At 43.1% G+C, this 15,968-nt stretch overlaps 1 protein-coding gene across 1 annotated transcript; it reads left to right on the forward strand.

The window, feature by feature from the left end:
• The first annotated feature begins 566 nt into the window (after window positions 1-566).
• LOC8035719 (dnaJ homolog shv) lies at window positions 567-15,297 on the forward strand. Its single transcript, XM_002411467.5, has 8 exons — window positions 567-668; window positions 1,315-1,566; window positions 4,564-4,836; window positions 6,149-6,231; window positions 8,347-8,404; window positions 8,491-8,602; window positions 11,669-11,828; window positions 13,288-15,297. The coding sequence occupies exons 1-8, from the start codon at window positions 598-600 to the stop codon at window positions 13,350-13,352; spliced, it is 1,074 nt and encodes a 357-aa protein (XP_002411512.2). The 5' UTR covers window positions 567-597; the 3' UTR covers window positions 13,353-15,297.
• Window positions 15,298-15,968: the final 671 nt, after the last annotated feature.

Here is a 15,968-nt window from a genome sequence, read left to right on the forward strand (position 1 = left end):
CCTTCCCCCCCTTCCCCCCCCCCCCCCCCCCCCCCCCCCGAATCTCACCAGGGGAGACACGAGCGCCGATGCCCTCCCCCCCCTCCTCTCCGTAGTCTACGCCTATGATTACGGCAGCATCGGCTACATCAGAGGTAAACTTGTTGTTCTTTTTAGAAATTGTGTGCAGTATTAATAGAGACACAGACTCAAAAACCTGGGTTTGTGGAAAGCTTTTTTTTTTTTTCCGTCCCGCCATATGGGTAATTTCTTAATCTGATTCTCCAATACGCTCGTGCTGTCATTAATCACGTTTTAAAGCTTTACTGCTTTATCGTTCATGCCTGTTAGTGCCACGGTTCTGAAACATTCGGGCGAACACGTTTATAAATTATTATATTTTTTTATTGTGAAGCAACACGGAAACGTGTGCCCTCGTTGTTTTGTTTCTAGCGAAGCGTCAGATCCAATTCGGAACCTTTTGGTGAGCGTCAGTCTTTTCGGTTTCGATTTTGTCAGCGGCCAATCAGAATCTACCAGCAGAGCGCCGCCGATGTGACGTTTCCGACACTTTTCCCAACATGCCCTTTGATACACGTGTCCGTTTCCGTAACAACAATGGCGTCGCCTGTGCTCGGGCTACTGACTTTCTCCTTTCTTTTGCTGCTAATTTCTCAAAGCTTAGCTGGGTAAGCAATCCATTCTATTTCTGACATGCATGAAAGTATAGTCTAATGGCTGGTTCACGTTGATTTTAGTTTCGTACTACATAATATGAACACTTCAGGATATTCGCCGGTGGAATGAATGAACTCTCGAGTGCAGTCCTCGGGAAATTTCGTCCTGCGGCAATGTGGCGCATAACTGCCTCAAACAATTTCTTTACTTACCTGTTTTCCCAATTATTTATCGTTGTACCTTGCCTACAATTTATATGCGTCTGTGGTTTGCGCGTGAGCTGCTAGGTAGTAGGTGTTGCTACGTGATTTGAATTCCGATTCCTTGAAATGCATGATTCTACCTGACAGTGTCCTTCGCGATGAATAGTTCCTAATCGCTCCTTTTGACGCTGATCTTTCTTGTGTGATAGTTTCGTTTGTCTAAAATGACGGATCGTACCAACGTTTTGAGCGTTCTATATTCCAAATAGTAAGGGGCTGTCAGTTTTCGTCCATCAAACAGGCCTGTCTACATATATGCACGGAGTTTACCTGCGGCTAGTTGCCCGCAGCGTTTACGATCAAGCTTCGCCCCTAAATAAACGCCGTTTAGTTTCCGCCTGCGAAGGACAAATCAATTTCAACAACTAATGGTGTTTCTTGTTTTAACATTCAGGCGCGATTTTTACAAGATTTTAGGAGTTTCAAGAAGCGCTAATGTCAACCAGATAAAGAAGGCATACCGAAAACTAGCCAAGGAGCTGCATCCTGATAAAAACAAGGATGATCCACACGCCCAAGAGAAGTTCCAGGACCTGGGTGCAGCGTATGAGGTCCTCTCAGACAGCGATAAGCGGAGTGCCTATGACAAGCATGGAGAAGAAGGGCTCAAACATGATGCCTTTGGAGGCAGTGATCCCTTTGCAAGGTAAGCTTCGAGTACTATATTCTGTGGTCAGCAATCTTTTGACCTGCTCAGTTGTAGTTCTATGATGTGCTCATGAGGAAGAAAATGAGCATTTTGGCCATGTTCTAGTGATCCTGTGATTTACTAAGTTCTTTGAACTCGTCAAATGTCTAAAAATTAAGCATATGCCAGCATAAAAAACATGGAAAAAAAAAAAAAGCAAATTAGACAGCGTAAGGTTGTCCTTGAGGTATGGTGACACTGGTTTATGCTTTAGGTGAAAAGTTCATTTGGTGCAGTATGATTGCTAGCCCATGGTCTTTAATGTGCGCCATGCAGTAGAGATGACACAAACACACCGGTACGACGCTCATCCAGATTTAAATGGGCATGGGCAGGGATTGAACTTGGGATCCTTGGGTTCTGCAGTGCAAACTTTTGCTTGATATGTTCCGAGCTGTAGTCGACAATTCTACCGAGAGGTAGGCATGTTGAAGTGGTGTGGTACTGTTTCGTTTTGAGGCATATGTCTACTTAAAAAGGTGTCTGACCTTCAACTGGACCGTAGTACCACTCGGTGGATTAGGGAATTCTTATCTAACCGCTATCAATCAGTCTCCATTGTCCACTGCTTATCTAACAGAGAGCGATTAAAATCGGGAGTCCTTCAGGGGTGTGTGCTGGACCCCTTGCTGATTTTAATATACATTAACGACATAATGACCAGCATAGACTCGTCAATATGAATATTTGTTGACGACTGTGTTCTTTACAGGCAGGTAACTAACCATGACGACGTTATCATTTTGCAGGTCGATTTAACTAAGTTGTCCGAGTGGCACCATTGGTGGAAAATGAAAATAAGCATAGATAAGACTAAACATATGACCTTTTCCACACTTTCAAGCATCCGATCCAACTTTTACAGAATAGATAACAGCGTGGTTAAACGTGTCCCGTCCTTTAAATATTTAGGTGTCTTTTTTTACTTCCGATTTAAGTTGGAACACTCGTGTATATATAACTGAAAAGGCCCTAAAAAGCTAAGATTTCTTAAGCGTCATTGGTACCTTGCTAATGCTGAAACGAGACTTCATGCGTATACCTCCTTAATCAGAGCAACGTTAAAATATGCTTCAGTTGTATGGCTTACACATCAAGCTAATCTAATTGTCTTGAGTCAGTACAGAGTAAGGCTACAAGATTCATCCTGAGGTCCTACTCTAAAAGGTTAAGCAGTCTCTTAACCTTTTAAATCTTGACATGCTAAGAAAGTTTTTTCACTTATCATTCCTTCACTCTCTTTACTACGGTGACTCATCATTCGCATCTTCTCATATTCGGCCAGCGCGTCACATATCTACCCGTACCAAACATGCATTGAAGGTTTTACCAATATTTGCACGTACAGTGAGATACCAAATTTCTCTCTCAGTGTTGTCAATAAAGGATCGGAATTCGCTACCTGCATGCTGCTTAGCCACTTTAACAGAATCTTCTGCCTTCCAGACTGCAGTCTTCTCGCTCCTTTGGAATTGAAACTGAATTGTAGCTCCTCTTCCTTTTTTACCCTTTGACTCTTTTAGTCACTTGTTTCTGAAACTGTATTTTTTCTTTATTATTAGTATTAGTAGTATTTGGCGTTTTTGTGCTTTGTTTTTTGGTATCACTGAATGTATTGAAGTACACCTCTTTTTGCTGACTTTTTTTTTGGTTATTGTTCCTGAATATGTTCTAATGATTCATAGTGTGTTTTACCTGTTTTTGTATAGTAATGTTGTTTTGTGTTGTATATCTGTTTGACTGATCTTACAGCAACACCCCTATGTAATGCCCTCTGGGCCCTTAGGGATTCTGAAATAAATTAAAAGAACAAAAATCACCTAGCTATCTCAAAATAATTATTTATCTAGGATAAGCAGATACGTAAAGTTTCGAGAGAACGCCCGCCACCAAGAGATTGCCTATCCCATTTTTCTGGCTAAACATCTGTACCATAAAAATTCCGAAACATCGCCCACTCCCGATTCCCATCGGACATCACGCGATGTCCAACTGGATTCGCATCAACCGCGCAATTCGCTGTACCGGCGCGTCTGACGAGCGAATTCGTAGCGGGTTCTCTCGTTTTTGTCTGCGATCTGCGTGCACAATATCGGCTCTCGGAACACGCGAGTTGTTCCCGCATTCATGTTGCACCATGAAATGTGAATCTGTTGCGTCTGCAATCTGCGGTATCCGTTCCCTTGGCATAAGGTTTGTAGTGGATTCCCGAGTTTGTGTCCGCGATCTGCGCACACGATCTTGATTCCACGCGAGTTGGTCCCGCATATATATTGCATCATGAAATACAATTCTGCAGCATTTGCGATCTGCGGTATTTGTTCTCGTAACATACGAGTTTGCAGCAGATTCCCACATTTTTGTCCGCGATCTATGCACGCGATATCGGTTCTCCTGACAGGCAAGTATGTAGCGGGTTCCCACATTTTTATTGCTCCATAAAACTTGAATCTGCTGCGTCCGCGATTTGCAGTATTCGTTCCCGTGAGATGCAAGTTCTCGACGGGTCCTTCACACTATGAAACGCAAATCTGCTGTGTCCGCAACCTGCAGTATCCTTTCTCGTGACACAGGAGTTAGTAGTGAATTCCCGCGTGTTTATCGCATCGTGAAACACAAATTTGCAGTGTCCGCAATCTGCGATATCAGTTCCCGCATCATATAGTTTGTAGCCGGTGCCAGGGTATTTATCATTAATTTTGATAAAGTTTTGCTGTGGCATTTCCAAAGATAGCCCACCCCATGTTTTTCACCATTTATCTATTCATTTTGGGTGGGCGTTCTTTTGGAACTTTACGGTAGTGTAAGTTACAAACTTACTGGGAATTATCAGAAGTCATAAAAGCAGTCATTGACTGAATGAATGATTTGGAGCGTGTAGAGGTGAGAGCTCCCCCCTTGTATGAGTGTCTGATCCTCACGCTTGTGCTTTCCAATGTTGCGCTCTCTGAACAGCTTCTTTGGAGACTTTGGCTTCTTTGGCGAAGGCTCTCGCAACGAACAGCGGGAGACACCTCGAGGCTCGGATGTAGTCATGGACCTCTGGGTGACCCTGGAGGAGCTCTACTCTGGCAACTTTGTGGAGGTGGTTCGTAACAAGCCCACTGTGAAACCCGCCAAGGGCACACGCCGCTGCAACTGCCGCCAGGAGATGGTGACACGGCAACTGGGCCCAGGACGTTTTCAGATGATGCAGCAGTCCGTATGTGACGAGTGTCCCAATGTCAAGTAGGTTTGCAAATTTAAACAATATCTTTTGGCCGGGTTTATCGCTCGAAAATTTGTTTTCATTTTCACTTCTGGGGAGATGGTCGTGAAGCTTTAAAGGTCAGCTGTCCAAGGGATGCCTGGCATGGAGTAGGAAAACCGAAACCTGGTTGAAAGAAGGTGGGTTAGGACACGGCAAAAATAAAATGTGAGATAACTATATACTGCTAGGACCCATTGTAAGTTTTTTTCTAAATCTGTTTTGTAAATACTTAGCGCAATAGGTTCATGGATAAATGTATTTATTCACAAGACCCTCGGATCCACCCCATTCGGGGAGGTCGTCATGTTTGGTGGGCCAGTGAAATACCTCGCCCTCCATCCCTGGCGGCGTAGCTTTCCCTCGCACGCATTTGCAGACTTGGCTTTCTCAGCGTCTCGTGCTTCAGCTTTCTCGTTTACCTACCGCATTTCGAACACTCCATTTTGAGACGACGACGTCTATGGTATCGCTCGCTTAGTTGGAGTCTCTGTTCTCAGCTTCAGTAACAATCTCGCACATAAGAATACTCGACTGTGAAGTGGTTCGCACACAAAACCGTCGCATAAGTATCCTCTTTGTGTAGAGGACCCACCAGTTTGTGTGCACTATACGGATGCTCTTACCATCCTACATATTTTGTGGCTCTGGTCAGGTATGGACAACGAATGTCATACTCATTTTTCTTAATTATTTCACTCCCAAATCTCATTCTGTCTTGCTCTTTTACTGGGAGAATATCCGTTCATTCCATTTGACCGTGTCTTATCTTTTATTCTTTTCACATACATTATACACCAGATCTAGTTTTATATGGAGCTTTTAAAATTACCATTTCATAACACACTAGCAATGACAGTTTTATTTTTTGTCTAGTACAGGATGACCTCCGTAGCTGTTGCACCATAAAGCCCTGAGACAATTTATTCCTTACTTGCATTCTCTAATTGTCTGAGGCAGAAACACAACCGTGTAGACCTGAGATTTACTGTTACAGCATAACAATCTCAATGGCTCTTGAACCAACCTAACTCTTTGGATTTCTTGTAAAATAGTTTTTCTAATGCAAGGCTTGCAGATAGAGTTTTATTAAATATTGATGTAATTTTATTTTCAATTTTGAAAAATCTAGACATTTGATTTGGTTTTATACAATCCGATAAAACGGTCTGATGACACCATTTCTGTACAGGGAGCCAGAAGAAATCAGTCTCTCGCTCAATTCCCATGTACTGTGTAATGAATTCTAATTTGAAATCTGTCGGTTGAAGAGATCTTTCTTTGACTTTTTAGGTTGGTGAGCGAAGAGAAACTTCTTGAAGTGGAAGTAGAGGCTGGCATGAGAGATGGACAAGAGCAAGTGTTTGTTGCAGAAGGTAACGGTTTTCTCTGAGCTTTTTACATTGTTAGCATATCCTCCAATATTGAGCAAGTGGCTGTCAAAAATCATGGCATTATTGTGACAAAACTATTGTCCTTTGCAGGTTAAGAGTGCAGGGCAAGCTTCTCTCACAAGGCCCTCCACTCTTTCCACCTTAACAGTGGGAAGGCTGGAGGTGAGTCTCTCCTCACCTCCTTTAGCGTTTGCTCTGATAAAGTGGAAGAAGCTTGCCCTGAGCCTGTCACCGACTATAGGGATAGAAGCTTGTTCAAGCTGGATTTGGGATCATTTTTTTCTCCTCAGCAATTACTGAAATTAAAAACAAAAATACATTAAAATAAATGGTAGATGCTTATAGAAGTATGAATATGTAAGCTATATTTTTTGCTGCTTTGAGTTTGTGTTTAGGTTATGGGAATATTTTTGCCTCACAACTTTTGCTTATTTTTTTTTTATAGTTTTTGGCTGTAAAACTTGTCTCCTTTTTTTTTCTGCACATGTTTTTAGTTAGGTGCTCTTCATTTTTTCTGCAATTGGGGAAGGAACCTAAGTCTCGTGACCTTAGTTGATTTGCAATGTAAACTCCCAATATTGTACAAGGATCATGTGACGGGCTAGTTGGTTATACATTACGAATTTAAAAGTAGCGCTAAAGACGAGGACAAGTAGAAGACACAGACATGGACATGCGCTGACTCGCAACTGATATTTAGTGAAGAATGAAAAGAAGATAAAGCAGAAGTGCAAGGACATATACGAAATGAAAAAAGAAGACTAACCAAAACGAAAGAAAGCACTTCTGCTTTATCTTCTTTTCATTCTTCACTAAATATCAGTTGCGAGTCAGCGCATGTCCGTGTCTGTGTCTTCTACTTGTCCTCGTCTTTAGCGCTACTTTTAAATTTGTAATCCCAATATTGTACCTTTTGTCTCATGCTCAAGTACATCTGGTGCTTTTCTTTCCTTTGGTTTGATTTGCTTTATCCATCTTATGCAATGTGTGTAAATCTTTTGAAGATAAATGACTATTTACAATAATTTAAAGAGCAACTCTGCTTCATTTTTGGTTTTGAAAAAACGATGCAGTCCTTATCAGTATCGCCTATGAAGACCACACGTCGAATATTACGACGCAGTTCTGTCTAAATGTTATTTAAACAGTCCGGCAAACTTTGCAACTCGCCAAGTTGCCGAAATCGGCTGACTCGAGCAGGCGAATTCAGGTGTAACCAACACCGCAGTCAAGGCTACGGCATGGGCGTAGCCAACGTTGTGCTAAACGTTATCACCATTGCCCTCTTTTGCTTATTTTTACTTCTTCGCGCAAGTGTAGTGGATGACATCAGCAACATTTCCTCTCGGCGCTCAGCAGTGTCCACGTGATTGGCGTAACACGCCTGCGCAGCGCGCGTCTTGGGAGCCGTTCGGCCGCCATGCCGTGGTCTCGCCGTTACCGCCGTCTCCCGCGTCACAACCGCCGTCGTCGTCTCATCGTTTGTGATTATTGTCTCTCAGAGTTTTGTCCACACTACGGACACAACGTGCGCAGACTTATGCCGCAGTTCTGCAGACGTCGTCATAGACACCAAAACGTGGCGAAGAGTGCGGTGCAGACGACATTTGCCCCTGGCACACGACCACCCTAATCCCACCCGTCGTTGCGTAGAGGGTCACGTGACATCTCGTACCACGTGATGGCCCTGTCCTTGGCGGCCCGAGGACAATGTTGCCAGACGGAGCCGAAGTTTCGGTTTCAATTTTCGTTTGTGCTTAAAATTAGATTTAAAAATATATATCCCATTTTTCGCGGAGCAAACGACGTAGTGTCTTTTACTAAGGCTTTTTAATGCAAAATCACTGACTATCCCGAAATCTTTGGAATTAAGCGGAGTTGCGCTTTAAGGACCTCTATTTCTTGTTCTTGGGTTACTGCAACCTGTGCAAAAATGGCTTTGCAGTATCCTCTGAAGAAAAGCAACTGCAGGATGAAAAAGTACCAAGAAGAGTTAGAACAGAAGGATTTTCTGTTTCTGGAAAGGAAGCAGTACAAGTTCAGTGTCTGAGCATATCAGTTTAATCACTAATCACAGTTTGGACGTTTTTCTTGCAGGTGAACCACACATTGACGGTGAACCTGGTGACCTTAAACTAAGGATACGAACAATGCCGTGAGCACCATTCTTTTTTATTTGTCAACTCTATTTCACTTGGTCCTTTGTGACATCTCTCTGATCTCTTTTTCGTGCTATTCTAGGCATCCAGTCTTTGAAAGGAAAGGGGACGACTTGTACACAAATATCACCATCTCCCTCACTGATGCCATGGTGGGATTCGAGACTGAGATCACCCATCTGGATGGCCACAAAGTACTACTTTGCTTGTCCTTTGTACCGTCTAGAAAAAAAATGAGAGAGGAAAGATGCTAGCATTTTTAAATCTCTACTGGAAGGCCCGGCTCTATGAGGCCTTCCACAACAATGTGGTAGTATTTGTAAACGAGTAAAATAAACAGATTTGTTTATTAAGTATGAAACCCAATCGAGACTAAACTGTCTCAGGCTACTAAGCATACAAAGCAGTATAGTCAGATTCCTCTGTTCCTCGAAGGGATTGAGACCTGTGAGTCTGTGACCTGTAAGCTTTGGCGGAGGTTTCGGGGACATGTATGCTACAGGAGCATGTCATGTGTGTATCAGCAGCTCACTTTTCTTGTGCAAGTTCAACTAGAGTCCCTAAATAAACTATGCTTCAGAGTAGCATCACTTGAGCCATATTGCTATGGATGTGTATTGCCAGTTGTCAACAGCATTTGTTCACATGTCTAAGTAACTGAAAATGCAGGAAGCTTTCTGTCGTCTTACTTGCCAAAACAGCTTACGGGGGAGCAAGATGACACCAAGGCTCTCCTACCATTGTTTCTAAAACTTGGAAAGTTGCATTTCAGAACTCTGACTGTGACACTTGTACTGCTCTAGGCAACAGCATGGTAGTAGTCACGAGCCGCGTGAGCATAAACAAATGTAATGTGATGCGGCTGAATTAATGACCATCGTAGTGACATCAGGCAGTGGGAAAAACTCTGAGCTTAGCTTTCAAGCAACTCTTGGTTTAACAGGTTGGCATTGGTCTGCAAAAGGGATCAAGTGCAGTACTGCAACATTACACAGATTTGTATGAATATAGGAGTGGAGGCAACATCCGCATACCTTGAGTTGTCTTTCAAAATTTGTGCCGCTTCTAACAGGCTCCATTCTATTGACATTCCGAGACTGTCCCAGTCACAGAATGTCGGCATTTCAGTTCCCCTCTTTCAGCCTCTGGGGCCCTACTTCGTTTGGACAGGTGTTGGTGGCATACACAGAGACTGTGCATGACTGCCTGACTGCCTGTTAGAGCCCTGCGCGTATAACAGTTTCAGTATCTGCATCCGATCCGCATCCGCAGACTTTGTATCCGCATCCGAACTGCATCTGCAAACTTTTTACATTATTTTATCCGCATCCGCATCCGCATACTTTGTATCTGAACCGCATCCGCAAAATCTGAAACCTTGTTGATGTTCTTGCTAACCACCAGAGGTTACGATTACATTGAGACTAGCAAAATCAGCGGAAATCACGCCGACCGTGTTCTTCCCCGCCACAAGCGGAATCGGAAACTTTCACCTGTGGCCCCTTAACTCTCCCCTGAAATCTAAACTCCTAAAAAAAAAAATCCATAAAAAAAAAAAAAGACGTTTGGAAAAAGAGGAGGAGAAGCAGTGTAGGAAGACAAAATTCTTTCTGTGATGTTACCGAGCGTATGCGGCTGCCTCGAGTCTCACGGTGTTTCGTGTCAGCCAGCGGGCAGTTGCGCCGCTAAGTCAGAGTCCAAGGTCTGATCGGATCGACTAAAGGGATGCTGAACCGAAATCTGAATTCCCCAAAACACGCGGCAAAAGCGTGCAACGGGATGCTACAAACACCAAAACATCACTCATACAGCGATATTTCGAACGGATGACCGTATTTTAAAAAAAAAGAGGCGCATTTGGCAGGAATGTTGTCGTCATGTTTTTCCGAGAAGGAGAGGGAACGGCCTCGCGTCTTCTCCGCCTCGCGGCCTTGAGGGAGCGAAGCGAAGAGAGGAGGAAACTAGGTATCTTGACGGTCACGTGCCTCGTCGGCCTGGTTCAACCTCGACTTCTTTTTCCAAAAATACGGCCGTCCATTTGAGATATCGCCTTACTAGTAGTGTTGTAGGGATTGTAGCGTCCCGCCTCCATCTCCAGCATTGTTTTTTTTTTAAATCCTCGACTAACGTGTTATTCGAGAACGATCGCGGCCTGCAAGCGCCCAAATATATATATTAAAAAAAAAAAAAAACATTTTTTTTTTTTTGCTTGGGGCGGTTACAGAGGTTACGCGCGGCAGCAGCTGGCATTGCTGGCGCCCTGGCGTCGTAACCGGACGAATATGAACTACCAGTCTTTCTTGGCTAGAACTTTAAGCATACAAAAAAGAAACGGGCAATTTGTGGGCCGCCTATGTGCGTGCGCCGCTGATTCCGAAAATTTGCAATCTGTGGTGCCACAGGGTCACGCTCACTGTCGAAGCACTTCTTTTGTTTTTGGTATCATGACCACACCACTCTCTGCGGAGAGGGGGAGGTTTCTTCTGCTTTCTTGTGACTTGTATATTTGAGGTTTTCTCTGCCCGGAAAAACTTCTCCGCCCTTTCCCTGCCAAAGAACTAGCTTTCTTGGGACAATTGATGCCCTGCATTCTTTACTTTTTCTATAGATAGCATTTTTGACGAGATGAAATGCACTAACTGAAGCGATATTCAGTAAGAATCAGATCTTTCTTAGGATCCCTATCTTTTCTTCGAAACGCGTTTTGTGGAAATACGTTTCGTGGACAACATTTAACGGACATACATTTCATGGACACACGGTTCATCAACGCTGTACGTTTTGTGGGCACATGCCCCTGTGACGTTTTTGTCGACAACGTATTTCTTGACTAAGCCACTAAAGGTAGCACATGATTCACTAAGGCGTGCTTAACCAAACCATGTCCCCTCCCCCGTGTAATCCAGGCGAGACGCAAAAAGTTTGTTACGAAAATAGGGTTGTGGGTATGAAACGTCTCAGGTTTATCGATAAAATGAACGGGGGAAGCCTTTCGATCAAACGTCGCATGTCGATAAAATGATCTGTAGATGAAACGTCAGTTGATGGACTGAATGCCACTGGGCAAAAATTTAGATTCGGATCCGCGGATATCCACATCTGCAGCCCCTGACATCCGCATCCCATCTGCAATCCGCCAAAATCTGTCTAATTTTTGTCCGCATCCGCCAGTTTACTGTGGATAATCCGCGGATATGCAGGGCTCTACTGCCTTTGATAAGTGATGTTCAGTGCCAACAAACTTGTTTCTTGTGGCCCAGGTAACCATTACTCGGGAGAAAGTGACATGGCCAGGAGCAAGGCTACGAAAGAAAAATGAAGGAATGCCCAACTATGAAAACAATAACTTGAAGGGAACCTTGTATGTGACTTTTGACGTGGACTTCCCCAAAGGGGACCTTAGTGCTGAAAATAAGGAAGGTAAGTGTGACCATGTGCAACTTTCTTAATTTGATCCCAAATGTCTGCACCTGCATATTCAAAATGTGTTAATGTTACACTTATTAAGAGGATATCGCAGCTGAATTGGAACTAAAATAGAGATTATTTACGATTCCAGGTGGCACTGCGAGTGCCACCTTCTTACCCAGTGCCTTCTTTCCTTCAAAAAATATAGAAAACATTTCTGTCTTTTGCTCATCTTATCTTTGGACGCTTGGCCTAGAAACGAAAGAGCTGGGTTTCAAGGGGGGGGAGGGGACGGAGAGAGAGTGAGGGGGAGGGAGAGGAGGAGGAAGGGGATTATCCCCTTTTTTTGGGGATTAGGCAGGAAAAAAAAAAGAAGCACTAGCAGAAGGACTGCTGGAAGGGGACGTTCTGTGTCTGCCACCTTGTCTGTTCTATCCGTATTTTGCGAGTTTTTGTTGGATGTGGAGAGGCAGAAGTGTTGTCGTAATGTTAGCACAGGTTTAGATTGCCCTGCGCCCCAAAGGTCCGCAGAACACATTTCTTTCTTGCAAAGATCATACTTCCAAGTCATAAAATAAAATTTTATTGACATCTCCCAAATTACTGATGCACGGAAAGCCAAAAAGCCAAAATATGACCTTAGCCCATGGCCCGGCAGATTCACATGAAAATGTTGCAGTATATCAGTTATACAAAAGAAAAGAAAACAGTAAGTTGCATCATCCGAATCATTTCATAGAGCACCGAAATTTTATTATATTTCCACGTTGACCACGGAGCACATGCCACTGCAGCGGAGTTCTCAACTAATTGCTGTTGCCTCAACAAAAGTGACTTCAAGTGCTCATTGAGGTCATTTTGTCATCTTTTCTATTATGGCATCAGGGCGTGTAATCAAATAATAAATTAAGTTACGCACAACGCAATACCAACAGGAAAAAATGAGACAGAAAAAATCACTGACACATAATGTGTATTTGAGAGGAGATCAGACCGTGGCACCCGAAGTGGCTAACTTTAGAACTACACGGATGGGGTCAACAAATAACAATGATTCAGCGCTCGACTGACTTAACCGAACTCCGCGTCAGCGTTGAACTGGAGTTTGTGTTCTTCGGTCGCTGACGGGGAGGAGGGGCTCATTTGTTTCCACTCCGGCCTGCATGAACAATGCAGCATGCACGGTGCATGTGCCAGCTCACCACAAAAGCCGAAGTGGATCAAGCTCGTATTCTCTGACGACTGCTTTTGGGAGCGATCTGGCACTAACAATAAATGTCACTTTGTGTATTGTTTGTATTTTAACGTTAAAAACCCAAGACAGAGGTGAAACAAAAAAGAGGAGACGTGTCATGCATGTCCTTTGTGTCATTCTTCGTCTCAGATTTTTAATGTGCGACTTCAACCACCTTGCTTGCCGTGCTTATTCGTCAGTTTGTATTAATGCTCTTGCTTTAATATGTCCGAACAGCCCTCAAGAACATACTTAAGGAAGAATCCAAAACAAAAATCTACAATGGACTGCGTGGTTACTAGTGCAATGTTTGAAGACCTGCCATATATGTACAGACCTTCGTTTTCAACGTGAATTCTTATCCCTTCTATGGAGGGCACCAAGCTTCGGTAAACGTCCACTGACTGATTTTAGCAGTGCGTTCCACTGGTGTACAGACTGTTTTACAACCAGTCTTTTGAGCGTGTGCAAGACTTCAGTTGCGCAAGTCATGTGTTCTGTGTGTTTTTTCAGTTTTGGAAATAAAGTACAGGCTAAGGGTAAGCTTGCCTTTTCAAGCTCAGTGACACGAATGCCTCACATGTACCATCTTTTTATCATGCTTTCACTGACCTTAGTCATCAGGTCCAAAGGCATATTCTTTCTTGTTTATGTTGGCATTTGATAGCCAAGCTTTATCCATCTGCGTAAGAGGCTATGAAATGTGTGCTGGACACTACATGTACAAGACAGTGTAACTAACTGAGGAGAAACTTCGGTCTATCTTTTTACGATGAATGAATGCGTGTGATTGTGGCCAGTAATATCAATAGAATGGTTCTTAAATATCAATAGAGGGCTACATGAAAGGAAGCAACATTTGCTGCCTTATCAAAGCTGCGTTTGTAATTAGAAGTTGCCCCTTTTGTTAAGTAATCCTAGGATCACCAAATGCAATCGTGGAGGAAGCCAGTGCTGGAAGGAACTACACCTGTAAAAGAAAGACTTGACAACGCTAAATAGGCACTGCTTCTAAAACATGTTAGCATCTGAAGTTTGTATGTCAGCACATTTGGCGTTCCTTGATTTCTCGAGAGTAAATGTTGCCTCTGATTGCACACAGCTTTCTGGATAGCCCTTCGGTATAGCCATGCCAAATGGGCAACATGCATCTGTGAACAATGCTCAAACAGCAGCAGGGAACGATATGGCAGAGGTGAAGTGGAAACTTTCAAAATACTGTGAAAGTTGTTCTCTTATTTCATTGTTTTTTTTCCAAAAACCAGGTCACCATAGCGTAATTTCTCAAAACATATTCAGAAGAAAGAAATTAAACAAATACTTTGCACTCACGAGTCCAGCAGTGAACAGTAATTCTGTTGCCCATCTGGGAGCATAATGCAAGCTATTAGAACAGGAAAGAAGAATCCAGGAAGTAATGTTACTGAGCTGATCATGTGGGGTTCAATATATGGAAGCTGCTGCTAATATGTCAGCTTGGGCTTGGGTAGTACTGTGACAATGTCATTTCAACTAGCTTGTAAAGCCTGTTCTTGACTGATGTTAAAATTGGGTATTTATTTTTTGATAATCTGAACCTTTAAACTGTGTGGGATTTTGTTATGTGATACTGTGCATCTGCTGAACACAGCTTGACCTTGTGGTATGCCCTATTTTAATTGACCAAGTGCATGTTGCCACTGTTGACAATGTGCATACTGCAGTGTGTGCATGGCAGTTGTCTTGTGAAGGGTATGATATTGTGTGTACATGATATCAACTTGTTTATGGGGACATTGGTCTGCAGTGACCTGTGGAGTCGTATGCGTTATAACTTTGTGTTGCACATCACCAATTTGCTTCAAACATGCATATTGGATCACCTGTATCCTGCAGTCAGTAGTGGTTTTGTCTGATGATGTGAAACAGGTTTTTCAAGCACAGGGCTATAGTGACAGTAATTTATGCAAGAGTTTTTGTCATGTGCCAGTTGAAGTTGCTAAAAATCAAGGTCGCACAGTCGCACACCTATTAAATTGTTTCACTTGAAAATTTTAAATTCCTTTTCATTCCTGGAAATATTTGCTCATTTGGAATGTCCCATGAATGCAAATGAAATGAAAGGATGGTGTTGCATTGAAACAGGTATTGTGGTTCGAGTTTCCTAGAACCATGTGTTGCATGCTCAAATGCAGACATTTGGAATACATCCTTCCTGTGAATTGCTAAGTCATAGGGAAATAAATTATACTTGTTACGTCGCTTAGACATGCTTTTGTGTCTGTGTCAATCTGACAGAAAAGAAATGGAAGCATTGCCAGGAGTATGTTTAGAGCAGTTCCGCTCTTAGACGAGGTCTGAAAAAAAGGACTGAAAAAAACAATTGTGTATGCCAAGCATAAAAAAAAAAAAAAAAAAAAAAAAAAACTAGTTCTGCTCATATTAAGTTTGATGTTGGGACTGCTGATCAAAACCAATTGCTGCCTATAGTTGGTGACAAGTTCAGAATTCAGGGGAAGCTCCTCCCACCTCTCTACTTAAGCAGAGCGAATGTTGGAGAGGTTGGAGAGGAGGTCACCTCTTCTCCTGCATTCACTCCGCTAAAGTGGGAAGAGGTGGGAGGGGCTTCCTCTGAACTCTGAACCTGTCGCCGACTACAGGGTGCTTTATGATTTCAGTTTTCCTCTGTTCATTGCTGAGTTTGAAAAACAAACTGGAATTCGACAACAAATCACCATTAGACATGTCATGATGACCAGTGTGATGCAACAGTATCATATGTTGTAGTCGGTGATGGGTTAAGAAAAGTTTTCTGGCTGGGGTGGAAGCAGACAAAATGGTGAAGAGAGGAGGAGGTTTCCCCTCTCCTCTCCAGCATTCTGTCTGCTTCCCTCTCCCCCACCCTCCTTCACCTTGAAAAATTTTCTTAACCTGTAACC

Source organism: Ixodes scapularis, unplaced genomic scaffold (genome assembly GCF_016920785.2).
Source record: "Ixodes scapularis isolate PalLabHiFi unplaced genomic scaffold, ASM1692078v2 PGA_scaffold9__187_contigs__length_104089568, whole genome shotgun sequence".
In the NCBI taxonomy this organism is placed as follows: domain Eukaryota; kingdom Metazoa; phylum Arthropoda; class Arachnida; order Ixodida; family Ixodidae; genus Ixodes; species Ixodes scapularis.

Coding starts and splice junctions, on each gene's coding strand:
- LOC8035719 (XM_002411467.5), top strand. CDS start 598: ATGGCGTCGCCTGTGCTCGGGCTACTGACTTTCTCCTTTCTTTTGCTG. Junction 669..1,314: donor ATTTCTCAAAGCTTAGCTGG/GTAAGCAATCCA, acceptor TTTAACATTCAG/GCGCGATTTTTACAAGATTT. Junction 1,567..4,563: donor GGCAGTGATCCCTTTGCAAG/GTAAGCTTCGAG, acceptor CTCTCTGAACAG/CTTCTTTGGAGACTTTGGCT.